The sequence below is a fragment of the Strix uralensis genome, chromosome 5, assembly GCF_047716275.1.
Source record: "Strix uralensis isolate ZFMK-TIS-50842 chromosome 5, bStrUra1, whole genome shotgun sequence".
Taxonomy (NCBI): Eukaryota; Metazoa; Chordata; class Aves; order Strigiformes; family Strigidae; genus Strix; species Strix uralensis.
The window spans coordinates 1341678-1361219 of NC_133976.1; the positions used below are offsets into that span (position 1 = coordinate 1341678).

The 19542-nt window shown below is 51.0% G+C and overlaps 1 protein-coding gene across 5 annotated transcripts in view; it reads left to right on the forward strand.

The window, feature by feature from the left end:
• Positions 1-19542, forward strand: part of STRIP2 (striatin interacting protein 2) — a 46516-nt gene that overhangs the window by 1760 nt on the left and 25214 nt on the right. For all 5 annotated transcript variants that reach the window (XR_012629091.1, XR_012629090.1, XR_012629092.1 and 2 more), the window contains exons 2-20: positions 28-97; positions 1151-1225; positions 1333-1467; positions 1655-1775; positions 2184-2252; positions 2365-2471; positions 2579-2706; positions 3409-3594; positions 4755-4978; positions 6297-6362; positions 7012-7075; positions 8163-8234; positions 8532-8606; positions 9961-10058; positions 10605-10731; positions 12454-12554; positions 14745-14811; positions 18204-18308; positions 18688-18892. Coding sequence is in view for 1 of the 5 variants with exons in the window: in XM_074869622.1 (XP_074725723.1) it covers positions 28-97; positions 1151-1225; positions 1333-1467; positions 1655-1775; positions 2184-2252; positions 2365-2471; positions 2579-2706; positions 3409-3594; positions 4755-4978; positions 6297-6362; positions 7012-7075; positions 8163-8234; positions 8532-8606; positions 9961-10058; positions 10605-10731; positions 12454-12554; positions 14745-14811; positions 18204-18308; positions 18688-18892 (2095 nt within the window). In the remaining 4 variants the exon portion in view is untranslated. The remainder of the gene's footprint in view (positions 1-27; positions 98-1150; positions 1226-1332; positions 1468-1654; positions 1776-2183; positions 2253-2364; positions 2472-2578; positions 2707-3408; positions 3595-4754; positions 4979-6296; positions 6363-7011; positions 7076-8162; positions 8235-8531; positions 8607-9960; positions 10059-10604; positions 10732-12453; positions 12555-14744; positions 14812-18203; positions 18309-18687; positions 18893-19542) is intronic.

Sequence of the window (19542 nt, forward strand, 5' to 3'; positions counted from 1 at the left end):
CCGCTAACCCCAACCCGCTCTCCGCAGGGCTCGGTGGATTGCCCCAACCTGGAGTTCGAATACGGGGATGCCGACGGCCACGGCGCCGAGTTAGCAGGTGAAGCGGCGGTCGGGTGCTGCGTTGCTATTAATAGGTGCCCGCTGGGGGAAAAAAAACCAACAAAAAACAACAAAAAAAATCCCTCGCAGAGTCAGGCGAGCGGGATGGGGGATGGATATCGAGTGGTATCATCCTTGCGGTAATAGAGCAAGAGGGATTTATTAATAGAGAGCCACTCGCTCCCCGGGGATGAGCAAAAAGGGACGTGGGGGGGCCACGGGGATTACCCCGCGCTCCGAATTATCTGGGACACGCCGACAGGCATGCAGGGGGTGGGAGGATGGGCGGCGTGCCCGGTGGCACAGCCCAGCCTGGGAAGTGTCACCCTTTATCGCGGGTGTCACCATGGGTCGAGTCCTTGTCCTGGATCTTCCTGCCGTGCAGCGACTCCGGCTGCTTCTGCCCCGTAACCCTCAGGGTCCCGAGCGTATCTCGACTGGCAAAGGGGTTATTTTTAGCTCTGTGTGTGTCTCAGCCCTTCCTAAAGCACATTTTCTCTGCGAGGGATCCTTCCTCCTCCCTCGCAGGACCATTTCAGTTCCTCACAGTGCTGCTCAGTACCGCGGGACTGTAGGAATTATATAGGAATTGGTAGGAATTATGTTGGAACAGGCGCAACATCGTGTCCCTGCAAGTCCAGCCCCAATTTTCAGGTCCCAAAATGTCTGAGCTGCTGGGTGTGAAATCAGGGCAGGTCTTGTCCGGGTGCTGCTGCGGTCCCTCCCTTGGCAAACTGGCTTAATTGGGACAGACAATGACACCCCCCCCCCCCCCCCCCCAAAAAAACCCCTATGAAATTGCAAATGCAGCTCGAGCGCCATCGCTGTGGGCAGGAGTGTGGGAACAGCCCAGCCCACACATGGGGATGAAAATGATGAATTTGGTAGCATTGGGTGGCTCCAAGATGCCCCTTGGAGCTGCAGAAGAGCTCAGGGGTGAGTTTAGGTCTCTGCCAGGTGCAGAGGGAGGTTTCAGAGTCCCACAAGGAATTTGGCCATGAGGAGGAGGGTGAAACTCCTCTGGGTCCCTGCTGAGTCCTTTCTCCATCAGAGCTGTACAGCTACACCGAGGAGCCCGAGCTCAGCACCAACAGGAGATGCTTCGAGGAGGATTTTCACTCTCAAGGTACCAGCTCTGGGCTCAGCACCCCGGGGCTCAGGGCAGCCCCCCCACCCAGGCAAGAGTGGGACCCCCGGGGAGGCACCCAGCTGGTTGTCGTGTCCCCTCTCCAGTGCAGGGCAGGAGGTGGCTGGAGCTGGACGGGGCTCAGCAGAAGGCCTACGTCATGCGCCTGCTGGATGGGCTTGAGGTGGTCAACAGGGACAAGCGGCTCAAAGTAGCACGGGCCATCCTCTACCTGGCACAAGGTAAGGACACGTCCCCCGCATCTGGATGGATCCGCTGCCTGGCTTTGGCCTGGGGGCTGGGGAGAAGCTTCCTCTTGCGGTTGTGTCAGCTCGATGCAGTGAAGGTCCTGCCTGGGATGATCCCGTGTGCTCCAGGGGTCCAAAGGCAGCTCCCCCCTAACCAGGGCCTCCCTTCGGGCCTCTTCAGGTGTCTTTGGAGACTGCGATAACGAAGGCGACGTCCTGCACTGGTCTCGGCACAACAGCTTCCTCCTGTACCAGCTGGGAACCTTCACCGCCTTCCTGGAGCTCCTCAACATGGAGATTGAGTGAGAGGACCCGCACTGCCTCACCCTCCTTGTCCTCTTCTTCATCTTATTCTTTCTCCTCATCCTCCTCACCCTCTTCCTCCATCCTCCTCACCCTCCTCTTCTTCGTCTTTCTCCTCATCCTCCTGACCCTCCTTCTCTTCATCTTCTTTCTCTCCATCCTCCTCACCCTCTTCTACCATCCTCCTTGCACTCCTTTCTCCTCATCCTCCTCCTCTTCATCTTCTTCACCTTCTTTCTCCCCATCTTTCTCGTCCTCTTCTTTCTCCTTCCTCCTCCTCCTCACTGAGGACCAGGGAGATGCTGCAGCCACGACACGTCCCCCAGCAGGGTGTCTCCGGCTGGGGGTCAGGGTGAGGAGCAGCTCGTGCCTGGTGGCTGGCGCTGAGCTCGTCCCCTTCCCCGCAGCAACAGCCAGGCCTGCAGCAGCGCCCTGAGGAAGCCGGCCATCTCGCTGGCTGACAGCACCGAGCTCAGGTACCCCACTCAGCCCTCCACTAGCACGTTGGGTGGAGGCTGTCGGACAGCCTCTGGGTACAAAGTGGCCTCTGGCTGGCAGTGTCACCTGCCTGCCCTGCTGTCCTGGCAGGGTGCTGCTCAGTGTCATGTACCTGATGGTGGAGAACATCCGTGTGGAGCAGGAGATGGATCCCCCCGAGTGGAAGACCTGCCGGGAGACCTTCAGGATGGAGCTGAGTGAGCCACAGAGTTCATTGTGCCCTAACAAGGTCCCTTCATCGTGCTGGAGACATCAGGGATGGGAGATCTGCTCTGAACCTGCTCTTGGTCCCTCTCTCCACCAGGTTTCCCCATGCACACTGAAGAGCCATTTGCTCTTCTGCTCTTCACGATGGTGACCAAGTTCTGCAGTGGCCATGCTCCACACTTCCCCATGAAGAAGGTTCTGCTCCTGCTCTGGAAGGTGCTTCTGGTGGGTGCAAATCCTTCCTTCTTCCAGAAACCAGTCATTTTGGGAATCATGCTGATGGAGCCTGGATGTTCCCCACTATTTGAGGGGAGACCTCATGGCCCTCTCCAACTCCTTGAAAGGAGGGTGCAGAGAGGGGGGATGAGTCTCTTGAGCCAAGGAACCAGCGCCAGGACAAGAGGGAATGGCCTCAAGCTGCGCCAGGGCAGGGTCAGACTGGCTCTTAGGAAGGATTTCTTTGCAGAAGGGGTTGTTGGGTGTTGGAATGGGCTGCCCAGGGCAGGGGGGGAGTCCCCATCCCTGGAGGGGTTCAAGAGTCGGGTTGACCCAGCGCTGAGGGATCTGGTGGAGTTGGGAACGGTCAGGGTGAGGTTCATGGTTGGACTGGAGGAGCTTCAAGGGCTTTTCCAACCGAGATGATTCTGGGATTCTGTGATTCAATCCAACCATAACGTGGTTATTTAGGATGGCACAGGAGGCTGACACAAGGCAACTGGTTTCTTCTGGGATGAGGGTGGGCTGAGCCATGCAGAGGACGTGGGGTGGGAGAGAAGTCTGGAGAAAGAACCAGTGATGTGGTTTCTTCATCCTCAACACTCCAGTTTGATGGCCTCAAGCTGCTGCTCCCCTGGCAGCCCAGAGGATCCATTCCATCTGGATGGGATGTTTGCTCTCTGCTTTCTCACCTCTTGTGTTGGTCCCTAGTTCACGCTGGGAGGGTTTGAAGCCCTGCAGACAATGAAGGTGAGGAAGCGGGAGGAGCTGGGGCTGCCACCCTTGCCGGAGGACAGCATCCAGGTGATGCGCAGCATGCGTGCCGCGTCGCCTCCCACCTACTCCATCGAGCTCGTGGAGCAGCAGCAGCAGAAGCGTGGTCACCGCAGCCGGCGGGTAAGAGCAGGTTCATCCTCCTGGCGCACGGCCCAGGATGCTTTTCCGCTGGGGATTATCATCCGTTCAGAGAGCCAGTGTGTGCTCGGGAGCATGTTTCCCTTTCCCCCAGAATGCTCCTGCGTTTTCCAGTTTCCTAGAATCACAGGATGGTTTGGGTTGGAAGGGATCTTAAAGCCCATCCAGTCCAACCCCCCTGCCCCGGGCAGGGACACCTTCCACTAGCCCAGGTTGCCGAAAGCCCCATCCAACCTGGCCTTGAACCCTTCCAGGGAAGGGGCAGCCACAGCTTCTCTGGGCAACCTGTGCCAGGGCCTCACCCCCCTCACAGGGAACAATTTCTCCCTTAGATCTCATCTAAATCTCCCCTCTGTCAGTTTAAACCCGTTCCCCCTCATCCTATCCCTCCCCCCTGATGACAAGTCCCTCCCCCCTTTCCTGTAGCCCCTTTCAGTCCTGGGAGGCCGCTCTAAGGTCTCCCCGGAGCCTTCTCTTCTCCAGCTGAACCCCCCAACTCTCTCAGCCTGTCCTCACAGGGGGGTGCTCCAGCCCCCCGAGCATCTTCGTGGCCTCCTCTGGCCCCGCTCGAGCAGGTCCGTGTCCTTCTGCTGTTGGTGCCCCCAGAGCTGGACCCAGCACTGCAGGGGGGTCTCCCACGAGCGGAGCAGAGGGGGAGAATCCCCCCCCTCGCCCTGCTGCCCACACTGCTCTGGGTGCAGCCAAGCACACGGGTGGCTTTCTGGGCTGCGAGTACACATTGCTGGCTCACAGTCAGTTTTCTACTAACACCCCCAAGTCCTTCTCTTTGGGGCTGCTCTCAATCCCCTCCTCACCCAGCCTGGATTTGTGCTTGGGATTGCCCCGACCCATGGGCAGGACCTTGCACTTGGTCTTGTTGAACTCCATGAGGTTTGCACGTCCCACCTCTCCAGCCTGTCCAGGTCCAAACTGGAGTCACACCTCCTAGAGCAGCAAGGTTACAGCTACAGAGGGGGCTGTTCCTTGTCCAGGCTCTGGTGGAAACAGCTAGGAAGCAAATCCTCACCTGAGGAACATCTGGGAGCTTGATCCTTCCAGGATGGAGAGGTCTGGTGCAAGCAGTTGGGAGGGAAATGAAATCCACGGAGTAACTTGAATTTCTCCTTCCCCTTCTGCTGCAGCCCCTGATGAAGCAAGACAGTTTGGATATCTACAATGAGAGAGACCCCTTCAAGAATGACGAAGCAGGAGTTGATGAAGAGGAGAATGATGATGTGGACAGCGGGATCGAGGGGGAACTGGACCTGATGGAGCGGGACGCCATTATCCCTGCGATGCCCGCTCAGCGCCCGCCTATTGAAAGGGTGTCGTTCCCAAAAGGGCTCCCCTGGGCCCCCAAAGTCAGGTAAAACCATCTGGTGTCATTGCCATCCTCCCCAGTCCTACCTGTCCTGGAGATCATTGCAGGCTGAACGTCAGTCTGTGGCAAGTCTGTTGGCCTCTGGCAAGTTGAGCTGAAGTGACTCCACTTCTTTTTTTGTCTCAGTTGATCCTTTCTGGACTGGGTTTATCTAAGCCCTTCCCCAGGCTTTACAAATCAAGCATGGCTAAGCTTGGCCAGTAAGTGGCAATCCCATTTTGGACATCCAGCTGGGAAGGAGGCTTGTGCTGGAGCACTGTGGGAGCAGGATCAGCTTTCCCAACCAGCACCAATGGATCTCGGTAGGGCAGGGTCCTAGACTAACCATCTTGGTAACTGGTGAATGACATCACCTCTTGCTTTTTGAGTGGGACTCTTGTGTTGCCAGATGAAGCCTTTTTGGATGGTCTTGCTTGAAGGTTAAGAAATGGGAGAAAAACATCGGAGGATAAAGAAGTTGTGCCTTCCCTTCCTAAGACCAGTTTTGCTACATGTGATAGAGGGGGAGGATTAGGAAAAGAGGGTGAAATCCTCTGTCCCCTTCCCTCTAATCCATGTGAGGATTTTTTGCTGTTGATCTGAAGCCTCGATTTAATCCAGTATCTTTAAATCACAGGAGCAAATACATCTTTTCGATGTGGGCGCAGTGACAGGGTTCAGCGTGTCTGTGCAGAGCACTCCTCACAGAGACACGGCAAGAATCCCCCATGGGTCTCTGCACAGGCGGTGCTGTGGTACTCCACGTAACTGAGCGCTCTCAGCTTCAAAATCAATCTTGGCTGGTGCCTGGAAATCCAGCTGGGTTTCTTTCTGCCCGTGAGAGCCTTGGCTCGTGGTTCATGTCCTACATGTAGTGATGAGCCCCTGACCAGTTCTCATGAAAGATGCCCAAGGTGGACAAGATGTCAGCTTGCTCTCAGAGCAGCACGTGCTCCGCCAGACTGCAGAGACAACATTTGTTCGCTCCAAGCGAGCAGATGCTACTTGAAGACGCATGTGCTAGGAGCACAGGAGGTGGTTAAAAGGGTGTTGGTCATAGAGAACTCCTCTCCATTTATTTGCACACTCCCATGGAGTTGCACAGCAAATACAAATGGTTTTGGTTCATGTTGCTCCCACCAGCGAGAGTAATGGTGGCTCTAGCCCGTTGCTATGAAGACCTCTAGAAATCAATCCTAGAAAGCTCAAAGCTTCTTTGAGCTGGTCCCACGCTGCTGTTCTTTCTGAGCAGTGTAGGCTGTGATCTGGTATATTCTACTTTCCAACCTTCTCCTTGTTTCTGTTTTCTCTGCTGCTCCATCAGACAGAAAGACATCGAGCATTTCCTGGAAGCAAGCAGGAACAAATTCATCGGATTCACACTGGGACAGTGAGTGTTACGTGTGTGGGTCCAACAAAGTCTGTCTCAGCTCCCATCAGTGCAATTTAACTGGTGGGAGGTGTCCGCAGAGCTTTTCTCAACCAGCTTAAGGCATGCTTGGGACGATGCGGTGCAGAACTGGATTTCGCTGGGGCTGTAGCAGTGCACTCAGAGTTATAAAAACATGTTCTTGGAGATGCTGGTCTCCAAGGGCCTCTTTCTATTAAAAATCAGACCTAACTCAGAATAAGTGACCTCTGGCCCAAGCCAGAGGCTGGTTTGATGTGGGAGGGAGTTGGGACAATCTGGTATCCGCAGTCAGTTACTCAGTTGTGGGTGCCGAGTCATCCTGGCACGGGCCCAGCAGAGTATCTGCGGTTTTAGGTGTGGTGCTGGGCTCAAGCTGGCTCCACGCAGAGACCTGATTTCACCCCAGTTCTTCACCCCGAGGTCACCCCTCTCTTGTGCAGGCTTTGCTGGGGAGGAGGTGTGAGGGCGGGCAGCTCACACCAACACCCCTCCCAACCCCTGATCCATCTGGGATGCGTTCAGTAGATTCAGTAGACTACAGGATCCCTCTTTTACCTTCTATGACATGGAAGTATTAAACCCAGATCCTCTTCCCAGACTTGTACTTACCTTCTTTCATCCCCCACAGAGACACCGAAACCCTGATAGGGCTACCACGGCCCATCCATGAAAGTGTGAAGACACTGAAGCAGGTAAGATGGTGGCTCCACGCATGGCACTTGGATGAAGCAGCCCAGAAAGCCTTGCTGAGCGGAGTCAGCTTGTCTAACCTCATCCCTTGCTATTTTTGCTCCCTGGCACTCAGCACATGCTCTGAGGTAGGATCAGACCTGTGAGGATCCCATGGAAATGGGGAAATCTTTGGCCAAGATCACCAGAGCCATAGGGGGATTGCAGGGCAGCAAGTCTCATACACATAAACTTTGTGATGCGGCACTTATAACGAGTTATAAGTTCCTCAGATGTATGCTCTCAGCCCACAGTAAATATTTCATGTGAATTTAGTCTTCTGCTCCTCTTCACCTGATGTACAGCAATGCCTTTGGTCTGAGCTCTTGCTCCCTCTGCCTTGGGAAGTCAATCTGACAAATCCAGTCAAGGTCTGAACAGCTTGAGAGGGGCTGAATATCCACCACATGTGGTGTGGAATCCTCACGTCTAACCTCCAGCTGAAACACAGTTACTGGAGGGAGTAAGAGGGGCCCTTCTTGTTAGTTGGCACAGGAAAAGCTTCTGGAGCTTCTTGCAAGAATTGAGGCAAAAAATGGAAAACTGAGTCCTCACTGCAAGTCCAAATAGATTGTCCAGCACTTGGACTTCCCCTTTATCCCAGGTGTAGCATTGCTGCTTCCTGGTGAGCGTTTGCCATGTTGTGCTCTGGAGATGACAGACTTCCAGAGTTGGGTTTGGACATACGTGCCCAGACCTGTGCTGTTCCCAGGATGACGCATGGCCAGCCTCGGCTCCTGCAGTGCTCCATGTGGAGTGAGACACTCCAGAGGCCAGCTGACCCTATCCAAGGTCTGGATTGCCTTCTGGAGGTGATTGTCCCTCTCCATTTACTTCCAGAGAGATCCTAGAAGGAGTAATCAAAGGCATGATGTGTGAGGGGCTTCAGGGACAGAGGGATGTCCCCCCCAAAGATGAGTTCTCCATGCATCTGCTGTGACCTGTACACCTAACTGGGATATTACTGAAATCAGCAACTGTTGTCATCACTGACTGTGTTTCATCTGTCAGTTGTGACACTGCTCTACCTCTGTCTCTTTATTTTGCCAGCACAAGTATGTTTCCATCTCAGATGTCCAGATCAAGAACGAGGAGGAGCTGGAGAAGTGCCCCATGTCTCTGGTAAGAAGTTGCTGCACCCCATCACTAGACAATGTGGAAGATTTCCAAGGTGTCATAGAAATCCATATGTTCTTCGTCATCCTTAGGACACACCTTGGATGCTCTTTTTTTTCTAGAAGTTTGTATCTTGATCAAAGGTAGCAGCGGAGAAAGGCCTGGCACTTCCTGAAGTCAGCATGCAGCTCTGTCCATCATTAAGTCCTCAAACTGGGTTTTATGGAGGTGACTAACATATCTCAAGTGTGTGGACTGGAAATAACTTAATTTTCCCTTGTTTCTAATGTTTCTCTGTGCTAGGGGGAAGAGGAAGTCCAAGAAACTCCTTGTGAGATCCTGTATCGAACAATGTTGTACAATCTCCCCCAGTATATGGTAAGTCCATGTTTTTTAAAAGTAAAGAAGAGCTTTTGAGTGGGGAATGGTGCCAATCTGTGAGCTGCAGAGCTCAGCATGGGGCTGCTGGGGTGTGTTCAGGACTTGAATGGTGAGAATTTGGTGGGAATCCAGAGCAGAGTTGGGTGGAAAGTACAGTCCAAGAGGAGGGATTCAGAGGATGAAGGGGTGTAGATACCCAGGGACACGGTCAAATGGTTGGAAAGAGGTCAGTGGTCAGAAAATAGGATGTGTGCGGAGGATTGGGAACAAGGAACAAAGTACTTCATGTTGGTGGAAGCTCAAAACTGGCTCCTGCCCTCCAGGCAGGAAGGGGAATGAGCCGGGGATAGCCCCGTGTCATCATCATCGGTAGGGCTGATGGTTGGACTCGATGATCCCCAGGGTCTTTTCCAACCTGAATGATTCTGTGGTTCTGTGATCTTTTGAGCTGCGTGAGCTGTAGTATTTGCCAGCAAGCTGTTGCACGTTGATGCAGGCACCTTCACTTCTGACCTCAAGAAGTGACCTACGGACTTCACTGGTCCCTTGAGCCTTTGTCCTTTTTGCTGAGATTAACTTTCCGTTACGATATCACGCTCATCTCCGAGCGTGATGGCTTGCTGGGCCAGGAACCAAACTACACTGTCACCATGCTTTACGTGGCTCAGCAAACAAGGTGGTGACGCCTTCAGGTCTCTGCCAGCCTGGCTGTGCTCTCCACAGCTCTTCAGACTGTGGAGAGTCTGTAGGTTATGACTTTCCTTACAGGGACATCCCTTGCAGCCTTCCCATGGCCCCAGAAGAATACAATCACAGAATCATCTAGGTTGGAAAAGACCTTGAAGATCATCTAGTCCAATGCCACATCCTGAAATTCAGCTATGTTGCCAGGTTGGGTGAGGCTTTGAGCAGCCTGATCTAGTGGAAGGTGTCCCTGCCTGTGGCAGGAGGGTTGGAACTAGATTATCTTTAAGGGCCCTTCCAACCCAAACCATTCTGTGATTCTAATTGGGTCACGTGCACTCTGTAGGGAGACACGAATACAGATTTAAATGCATTAAGCTCCAGGTGTCCCTTGCATTGTTTTTTCTGTACTACTAGAGCTCAGGTGCTTGTGATGCCTTAAGTTAAGGCTAAACCAGAGCTGCCGTGCTGCCCACACTTGGCCTGTCTGTCCAGGGTATAAAAGGAGAGGTTGAGCCTTGGCGTAGTTGGTCCGTCACAGTGAGTGGAGCTTGGGCTGGTGAAACCCTGTAGAATTGTTTTGAAGTTGTCCAGTTTCAGCAAGTGAAGGGGAAGGAAGGAATGGCCCTTGCTGGGAGCATCCCCCCATGCCTGCTCTCTTCTGCAGATAGCTTTGCTGAAAATCCTCCTTGCTGCAGCGCCGACCTCCAAAGCCAAGACCGACTCCATCAACATCCTGGCAGACGTGTTGCCTGAAGAGATGCCGTAAGTCCTCGACAAGGTGGCCGCCAGCCATCCTAGTTTTGCCACAAAGTCTTGGACCGAGCAGGAGAGTTGGGGTTTGCCGATAGGTTCAGGGGTCTCGAGATTTGGGGACGTCTCTTTGGATACGTGCAAGCCACTGTTGTCACCAGGGCAGAGGGGTGAAAGCCAAGGAAAAAGCGCTGAAAGCTGTTTTTTCAGAAGTGTAACAATTTGAGCGCAGTCAGCAGCTGCTGTGCTCTGCTAGCAAACTGACACGAATCATAAAATCATGCTAATTGACACAAATCATAAAGATACATGAGCATATGGCAGGTGTCCTTCATACCACTCCCCCAGGATTGCTGGCGGAGTGCAATCAGCATTTTTTCCCTTTTTTTAATGCATTTTGGTGTTACCAGGCAGGAGAGGATGGAAATGGGAGTCCCAGGGGGAAGCGAAGGTCCCTGTTTCTGCAGAGCCTGTCCTGATGAATATGAACTCAACAGTCCCTTAGTCCTCCTTGCTCCCATACCCACCGTGCTGTTGCCTTCTCTCCCTCCAACCCAGCATCACTGTTCTCCAGAGCATGAAACTGGGGATTGACGTGAACAGACACAAAGAGATCATCGTGAAGAGCATCTCGGCTTTGCTGCTGCTGCTCCTCAAGCACTTCAAGCTGAACCACATTTACCAGGTGAGCGTAGAGAAGGGCTCAGCCGTCGCCAAGCTGGTCTGGAAGCTGGTGTGTCCTCATAGACCCTCTCCTAAAAGACCTCTCCAGGAAGGGTTTGCATGAGGAGCTGCAGATTGTTTTTCCACAGTGGGGAAGCCTAGCCCCGGGCCAGGATTTGTATAGGGTTACTCAGGCAGGGATAACCTGCCTGCAATATATCTCTGACTGTGTTTTGACAGGATTGTTTCCACTCACATGGAAGGAATTTTCAGACTTGTGGGAAAATTCACACTGTGGCTGATCAGGTTAAAATTTAAGAGGTATCACGAGCACGAGCCTCGCTGGCAGAAGGGGGAAGGGGATGGGGGTTAGACAAGACCCTCTTTTGCTCTGTCTTGTCTCCAATGACCAGAAATAGTGCTGGGTAGGACCTCACAGGGTCAACTAATCCAGTCCTCTGTCCCTCGGCAGGATCAAGTTCTTGGGGCTCCAGTTTCAGCAGAGCCTGGAGGTCTGGGTCCTAGATGCAATCCGATTTTTGTTTCATCTGCGGGACACCAATCGAACTGAACTTGCATGACGGCTTTCTTTGATTAAAAAAAGACTGAGGACTGATTTGAGCTGTGGCCTGGGCCCAGTTCTCCACCCATTCTGCAAGTCAAACAATTAGAGTTTTCTATTTTTTTTTTCTTTTAAAGGTTTCAGCATGGTACAAATCCATCTGTGTTATGAAGCCCACTGATATTTATCTGACAATAAATATAAATCCATATATTGGATTGGATAAAATGAAACAAAACCCCACAGTGTTACAATCCTACATTTGTTCTGGGTCCCCCCCACATCCCTTCACTGATTTTTCTCACTTCACTCCCAAAACAGCTCCTCTCATTTCTTCCTCCATGGCAGGAGGACCCTTGAGGTCTGTTGCTAAGTCTGGAGAAAGCTGTAGGGTTTTCTTCCTCTGATTCTGCTTTTGTGTCTGATTTTGGGAGAGCCATCATCATTTCTCTTGGTGCCAAAGCTGGTCTCGAGGAGCACCCTGAAAACCACCGCAAGGGCTGAGATGATGCTTCCAGAAAGCAGTGGAGGGTGATGGAGAACGTGGCTGCTCCAGGCTCAGCTGGGGGTCACCCTGTGCTCGCTGGCTGACGCACTGGTGCGGCAGCCACCGCATGGACCTGGGGTAGGACAGGATGGGATAGGATCTTGCTGCTATTTGCGTCTCTCTCTTTAGAGGCCGGTCAAGATTTGTTGTGTTATGCAGCTGTACACACCCAGACCATTTAATGTTTAGAGAGGGAGAGAAATTAAACGCATGTATGAAGGTAAGGGTACTTTTTTCAGTCGAAATTTGAAAAGGGACTGGGGTTAGCGTACGACAGCAATAGGAAGGATTGTATTTTCGCATGTAATAGCTACATCTTCTCCTTCCCTCTTCCCCATATACTGTTTTGCCATGGATTTTTGTCTTGAAAAGCTACGCTGCAGTCATTAGGTGCAGCTATTCCTAAACTACTGCCAGAAGATTTGTCCACTCCAGGGCAAATAAAGTTTTCCAGCTGGTGGGAGTTGCTGTATATGATGCAAGCCTTATACAGCAGACTTCTGCAAGGGGAAGATGGTTTGCGAGGTGTCTAGAGCAAATCATCAATACTGCTTTGCTTTTTTGGCTGGAAATGGGTTTCCATTCCCAGGTGATGCTGCCAGCTAACGTTGACCCATTTCACTTCTCTTCCTCAGTTTGAGTACGTGTCCCAACATTTGGTGTTTGCCAACTGCATCCCGCTGATCCTGAAGTTCTTCAACCAAAACATCATGTCTTATATCACTGCCAAAAACAGGTACAGCCACTTCTGGGGAAGAGAGAGGTGATGGAGCAGGGAGGCTTTGTGCATGAGGAACCCTAACACGTGAATATGTGGTGGGACCGAGTGACCTCTGGTCTCTAGCACGGCTTTGGGGCAGTATGCTCTCCACCACAGGAATATGCTGGAGGGGAGCAATTTCCTTCTGCTTAACGAGGAGGACTGGATGGGGAGTTTCCAATCTCTCGTTGGACGACTAGTGACATAGCTCCATCTCCCTTGCTGACAGCGGCCTTGTTTTCATCTTTACGTGGACTCCTGGAGAGCAGTCCAGTGCCAGCGGCCATCTGTGGGCCATAGCTTCAAAAAAAGGCTAGATGGGGTAGAGTCTTCTAGGTCTTTTTCACTTTTTATAGCTATAATTCAGCTTTCCTGACTTCTTCAGGTTTTGCATAGTTGTCACTGCCTTTTACTTCTGATTTGAGAAAGACCAGTCCTGTTTTGAGTCTGCATGGGGACTGGCTGGACTACCACAAGTCAGCGTAAGCACTGAAAGAGCACAACTCTTTCACAGCTCAGTAGGACTGGGTAGGATTTCCTTGATTTTGGAGGAGAGTGCCACAGGGGATGTTGCTGTTGGAACAATGAAAAAATCCTTTTTGTTGCTTTTTGATGCTCTTTTTGTTGCTCTTGAGCCACGGGTGTAAGCTGGTCTGTCTCCTGCACGGTATGGTTGTGTATGTGTGAGAAGGCACGCATGGAAAAATCAAAAGCAATATCTTATTTCTCTTGCTGATAAACATTTCCACTTTTGGAATTGTCACATAAGTCACATAAGTGACGGGGAAGCGTAGCCGAGGAGCACTTAGCTCCCTCCTCTGCTTTCTGATGGAGGTTTCACAGGCAGGATAAGCTCCTGTGAAATGAGGTGGATTTGCAGCTGGATGCTCTGATCCGCAGAGGTTTAGATGTTCCGCCCAGCCCAGAGTGCTGTTTTTTCAGATAACGGTGAACAACGTCAGGCACTGCCCTGCAAAAAGGATCGTGGGATTTTGTCACGTTCAGATGTATGGACCCGAGTCCAGTGATGGGAAGTACCAGAAGTGATGTCAGTACAATGACAACTTGTGGCAAATGAGCCGGGGGGTTCCTGGCCCCGAGCGGGCTCCCTCTGAGCTCTCCTGCTTGTACCTACACAGCACTTCTAGTTTTAGGGCTGTGATGGGTAGGAACCAACGAGCAGTATCTGTCCTTGTGGTCAGACAAGCCCTTCCTGGACCAAACACTTTAAACGAAGCCTGTTTTAGGGGATCCCCTGACCTTGGTGCTCACCCTGCATTGCCTCTGACTTGGTGATCGTTACAAGCCAGCTTGTTGCTCAGCTGCTGAATTTAACAAAAAATGGAAAACAGGGGGGAACATAAGAAGTGAGGCTGTGTGATAGCACACGCTTTTTTTAGATTGGTGCATGTCTCAGGGCAGATAGCATCAGTGTGTGTATGTATACATACATTACACATATATATAATACACACATATATATAATGTATATATATAAAAGTATATACATTTATATACACTTTACTTTTTTTTTTAATTGGCTACTTTTACAAAGGCAATAGGCCTGGAGGGCTTTGAAGGGTCTGGAGGCTTTGAAAGGTCTAGAGGGCTTTGAAAGGTCTGGAGGGCTTCAAAAGACCTGATGCCCTCATTGTGAATTTTCTTGCTGGTAATCGGATGTCTCCATTTTAACCTAAGATCTGTTTTTGTTGTTTTTTTTTTTCCCTTTTAAAAAATATGCATATGAATAACTAATCTGTCATGTCTTAATGGATCCAAATCCTTCGAGTCCTTATTAATGCACTCAGGATGCGCTTCGGAGCCAAGAGGAATCGACGTGCTCCATTAAGCTGCGAGGCGAGGCAGCGGCGGGGCTGGGAGCCCATTTGGATGCCGTCCGCGCAGTCGGAAATGCAGGAGGGAGGCACGTCCGCGTGGCTCCGGCTGTGGGCTGGCTCCCGCGCCCAGCGCAGCTCGCCGGAGATGGGATGGTTACCCAGCCAAACTCCTTGCTGCATAAGGCAGCACTGCCGCTGCAAGTCAAACCCCAGGCCCAGGGAAGGAAGACGTAACCGATTGCTGGGCATAATCACGTAGATCATCTTAAAAAGTTGCTTTCATATTTACCTGGTTGTTAACGAGTCCCTTCTTTCCCCTTTTCCACAGCATCTCCGTCCTGGATTATCCGCACTGCACAGTCTATGATTTGCCCGAGCTCACTGCAGAAAGCCTGGTAAGCAGCACAGAAAGGGCCCTTGTAACCGGTATTGCTGTATGCGAGAGGGTGAGGAAGGATTTTTGTTTTCTTTTTTCTGTCTTCTTTTTCCGTACCCCCGACCTTTCCAAAATTAGACTTTTTTTGCCCTCCAGACTTGAAAATTCATCCCACCTATCAGCTCTGGGGAGGTGGGAAGGAGGCACTGCTGGCGTGCACCCCATAAAAATAGTTGGGTGTAGAGTTTTCCTTTTCGCTTCTCCAAACAAGAGAGCCTGCTTTTAAAAAGGATTTGCCCAGAGGCCGTTGCCTCCCAGGTTTAAATTGCTCTGAGCACTCGCATTTCATAAGATGCCAGTAGATTAAGGAACAAACCAAATTGCCGACGGAGAGGAGCCTAAGTATTATGGAGACCGGCCAGCGGGGTGGCCCGTGTGAATATACGGATTACACATGAGACATTAATGCTGGCAGGTTCATAACTGCAATGTTTCAAATGCAGAGAAGGTTGGACTCGGACAGGGCGCAGAGCAGGGAGAAGCTTTGAGGCTAATGAGGAGGGGGAATCAGAGAGAAGGGTGACCCTAAAGGATGCAGGAAGCATTAAGAAGGAGCCTGACCAAAACCAGTCTGGGCAGGGATGATCTCATGTTGCCTGGCTGCTAAAATCTCAAGCCTATGTGGTTTTCCTTAGCTGTGTAAAGGTTAAAATCATTAAAATAAAGATTTTCCCTAGTTTCTGTGAGCCAAAGTTGCTCACGAGTCCCTCCAAATCTGTGGTCAGCCAGGACAGCCAAATTGGTTTTATTGGATCTGTAGCCACGGCATTTCTGATGAGCCACTGCAATGCAAATTCCTGCTGTGAGTTGATTACGCCAGATCAAATTTATATAAAAACCCGCTGTGGAGCGCGTGCGGTTGGTGTGGGATCATCACGCGTGGCCGGCATGCTGGCTCGGTCCTCCACTGCTGTCCCACGTGCCTTTCCACCAGCGCTTCTTGCTTCCTTTTGGGTGCCTGCTGGGGGTGACAGCACCCAGACATCGCCTCCCTCCTCATCCACGGGTCAGTCCCCTGGTTTGTGCTGGTCCGTGGGCTACATGCTGAAGGCCGGGGGTGCTCATCCAGCCCTGTCAGGCTCCCACTGACATATCCTGGCCCGATGGGGACATCTAGTGACATGTCGCCGAGCGCTCAGATGACTCCTGCTAATCCTTGCGTTCATGCTAAGCTTTACAGCTGTAGGTGAAGACTGAACTTTTTTAGGGAAAATATTCCCAGTTACCCTTTCCCAGTAGGGCCTCGTTCCCAGTTTGGGAGCTGTTGCATTAAACGACAGTGTCACATTGCTTTCCTCCAGCAGACATGGATGTTAGCCTCACAGAGGACTAATTTAAATAGAAAATATTCAGAAACCAACTTGAATTTTTCCATCTTTGGGAGGACACCCATGAATGTAAGGATTTAATAGAAACTAAACATGCCGTGGTACTCGAGGCATATGCTTGAGCACATATTTATGTTTCTTCTGCCAACATTTTATGCGTTGTTTCAGCTTTTTTTTTTAATACTCTGATTCACTGATTTTGACATCGCAGCCGTAACACATTTCTTAGCGGATGTAACAGATGATTATGCTTTCAGTGGGTTGAACACAGGATCGTGTGCGTTTGGTTTACCTCTGTGGAAAACCAGGACGAGTTCAGCAGTGCTGTCTCCAGAGGAAGAACGCTTTGGCTGCGGGGTAACTGCTGTCCCCCCATGGTGTAAATCAGGAGTGGCTGCAGTCCCAGCGAGCTAGTGGGGGCTTCACCCATCCTGTTGTGGGACAGGCTCTTGGATCTCTTGCCAGTCCCCACCTCCCCTCTCCTGTCACGGGGCCGTGGCTCCCCTCCAGCTCCCCGTGTTTGGGGAGGGGGGTACAGAGGACCCTGCTTCACCGTGTCGTGGTGCCACAGGGAGGGTAACAGGAGACGGGGGTAAAAGGGGGATTAAAGTCTGTTTAGCCTGTTCTCTCCTTCTGTAAATCTGATGGACAGACTCTCACTTGAAGAGACAACATCAGATTGGTGACAAATCCAACTGCTGATGAAATGGGTATTAGTTTATTCTACTGGGGTCTTTTGGGAAAAACTACTTGGTGCGGAGGGAGCAGATTAGGGCTGGGCACTGAGATGAAACTGCACGGGCACTGCTCCTGAGCTGGTACCCCCAGAGCGGCCCGCAGCGTCCGCGACCACCTCGGTGCCATCTCGGTGCCATCTGGCCCCTGCACTTGGCTGTGCCAGCTCCGCTGTGTGCGCAGGAACCTCCAGCACAGGCATAGCCTCTACTGGCAGAAAGGTGCATTTGCTCAGAGTGGCTTTTTCCAAAGCCCAGAATTAAATCAAGTCAGAAGCACGTTCTTGCTGGCCTCCAAAAATTGTATGTACAATAGCATTTTACCAGCTTACTGAAGTGATAGGTTTGGTGCTTGCTTTTAAGATCAAAGGTATTATGCTGGTGGGATTTTCTTGGGTAAATCTAGTTTCGAAGCTGGATTAGACACTGACAGAAGGGGTTCTCTGGGGTCACCCCCAAACTCCTCCTGAGGATGCCCAGAACCTGGATCATGCACCAGGTTGCAGTTTTTGCCATGAGTTGTTAAAGCTGTAGCTTGCTGTAAGTGGCTTATAAATTAAGAAGCACTTGTTCCCGCTCTCATCCCCAAGTAGGTTATTTGTGGGACACTTCTGCTGTGCTCAGTGCTGTTCAAACATAAAGCAAGTTACTGTAGTGGTGGAATTACTGCTCAAATGTGCCACAGGCAATATTTATGCAAGCTGGAGCTGGGGGTGCTTACATTTAGCCAATATTTAAAATAATACATCAGCTGCACTTAAGCTGGAGGGGATCTTCATTGCAGAAAAGTCTTGCCCTCCTGATACAGATGCTCCTGTTTGTCATCTCCTGCGTTGTTATGCGATTTCCTTTTATTTGTCTGTAACATGTCCTCTAAGCATGTGGTAATTTATGAATTAATTTATATAATTAACAAAAAGTGTTCTCTAAGCAATAGTGATCACTAGGCTGTAATTTGCTTTCTGACTGTAAACAACGAATACAAATCTAGCACAATATATATTTCCTGTGATGGAATAATGTGATTTATCTTAGCTCTTACTCTAAACCTGAATGCAAATTAAAACCCTGATTACATCCGAGTCTTTCAGAACTGTCCTCCCCAGAATCTGTTGGCTTGTCAGCAGCATGATGACAACCCAAGCGAGGAGGTAGCTCCGCTGCTCACTCTCCATTGGAAATAAGACTTGTGCAGATAATAAAATTAAAGACTTTCTGCACAAAGATGTCTCTGGCGCTGCTGTTGAACGCTGCAGTTGGGGTCACGCTTTTCCTTCTCTGCTTTGCAGGAAGCTGGAGACAACAACCAGTTCTGCTGGAGAAATTTATTCTCCTGCATTAACTTGCTGAGGATCCTCAACAAGCTGACCAAGTGGAAACACTCGAGGACGATGGTAAGGTGATGTCCCGTCTCCCTGAGACCTGCCATGGGCTGCCAGTGTTGCACCTCGAGCGCATCCCCAGCTCTACACTGTGGGCTTCAGCCCTGCAGAGAGTTTCTTCTGGCAGTACTGGAGCTTCTGCTGCTTCATAATCTGCCCATTTTTCTTTCACAGATTGAGCCCTAAGTGCAGAAATACTTTTTCTTCTGTAAATAATACTTATTTCTATGACCCTCAAGCCCCCTGCAGCAAGTGTTGGTTATGTTGAACACTCCTGCTCTACCTACTTGGGGTTTGTACCGTACACGGCCCAGGCGTTAGTGGCCAAAGCTGCGCAGACAGCACTTGTGTCTTGAACACGTTGCAATAATTTGTGTTGATTCCTTGGCAGATGCTGGTAGTCTTTAAATCAGCCCCGATACTGAAACGAGCTCTGAAGGTGAAGCAGGCCATGATGCAGCTGTATGTCCTCAAGCTGTTGAAAATCCAGACCAAATATCTGGGGCGCCAGTGGAGAAAAAGCAACATGAAAACCATGTCTGCCATTTACCAGAAGGTGCGGCACCGCATGAACGATGACTGGGCTTATGGCAACGGTGAGTAGTGCCGGGGAAGCATCCTCGCTGCGTTGAAACCGGCTCGCAGGGAGTTTGACGTGGTTTGACCTGTTAGGATCCCGTCAACTTGTTTGGGTCAGTATCGGGGATTTTTTCAGAAGCTTTAAGGTACCGTTCAGCACTGTCAGAAGGAAACTGATTGCATGAGGAAAGGTGGGAATAATCAGATCAGGGTGAGACGTGCTCAGCTCGGGTCTCCAAGATGAGAGCTTCCACCAAGCCCAGACCTGCACTTTTGCATTCCCAAACCACTTTTGCCACCAAGTCACTAAACTGTCCTGGTATCTGCACCAAGCGTGTGTGCGCAGGATGGCCGTGGAGTGAAACTCTGACTGATGGCTCTGCAGCTCACACCTGAGAAACAACAGCACTTACATCCCGGCAGTGCGGATACTCTGCAGCCTCACGCTGAAGCACAGACTGCATGTGCCAGTCTATTTATACAGCTCTTTTGCAGTCTAAATCTGTATTTTTTGAGGGACGTCATGAAGTTTCTGATATTCCTCATCTGTTAATCCATAGGATGCATCAGAGTACATACTTTTATTCCCTTGTAAGTACACCCAGTTGCTGCAACAACTGACCCAAGCTTAGGACAAGAAGAGAAAGCATTAAAATACCTTTTTGCA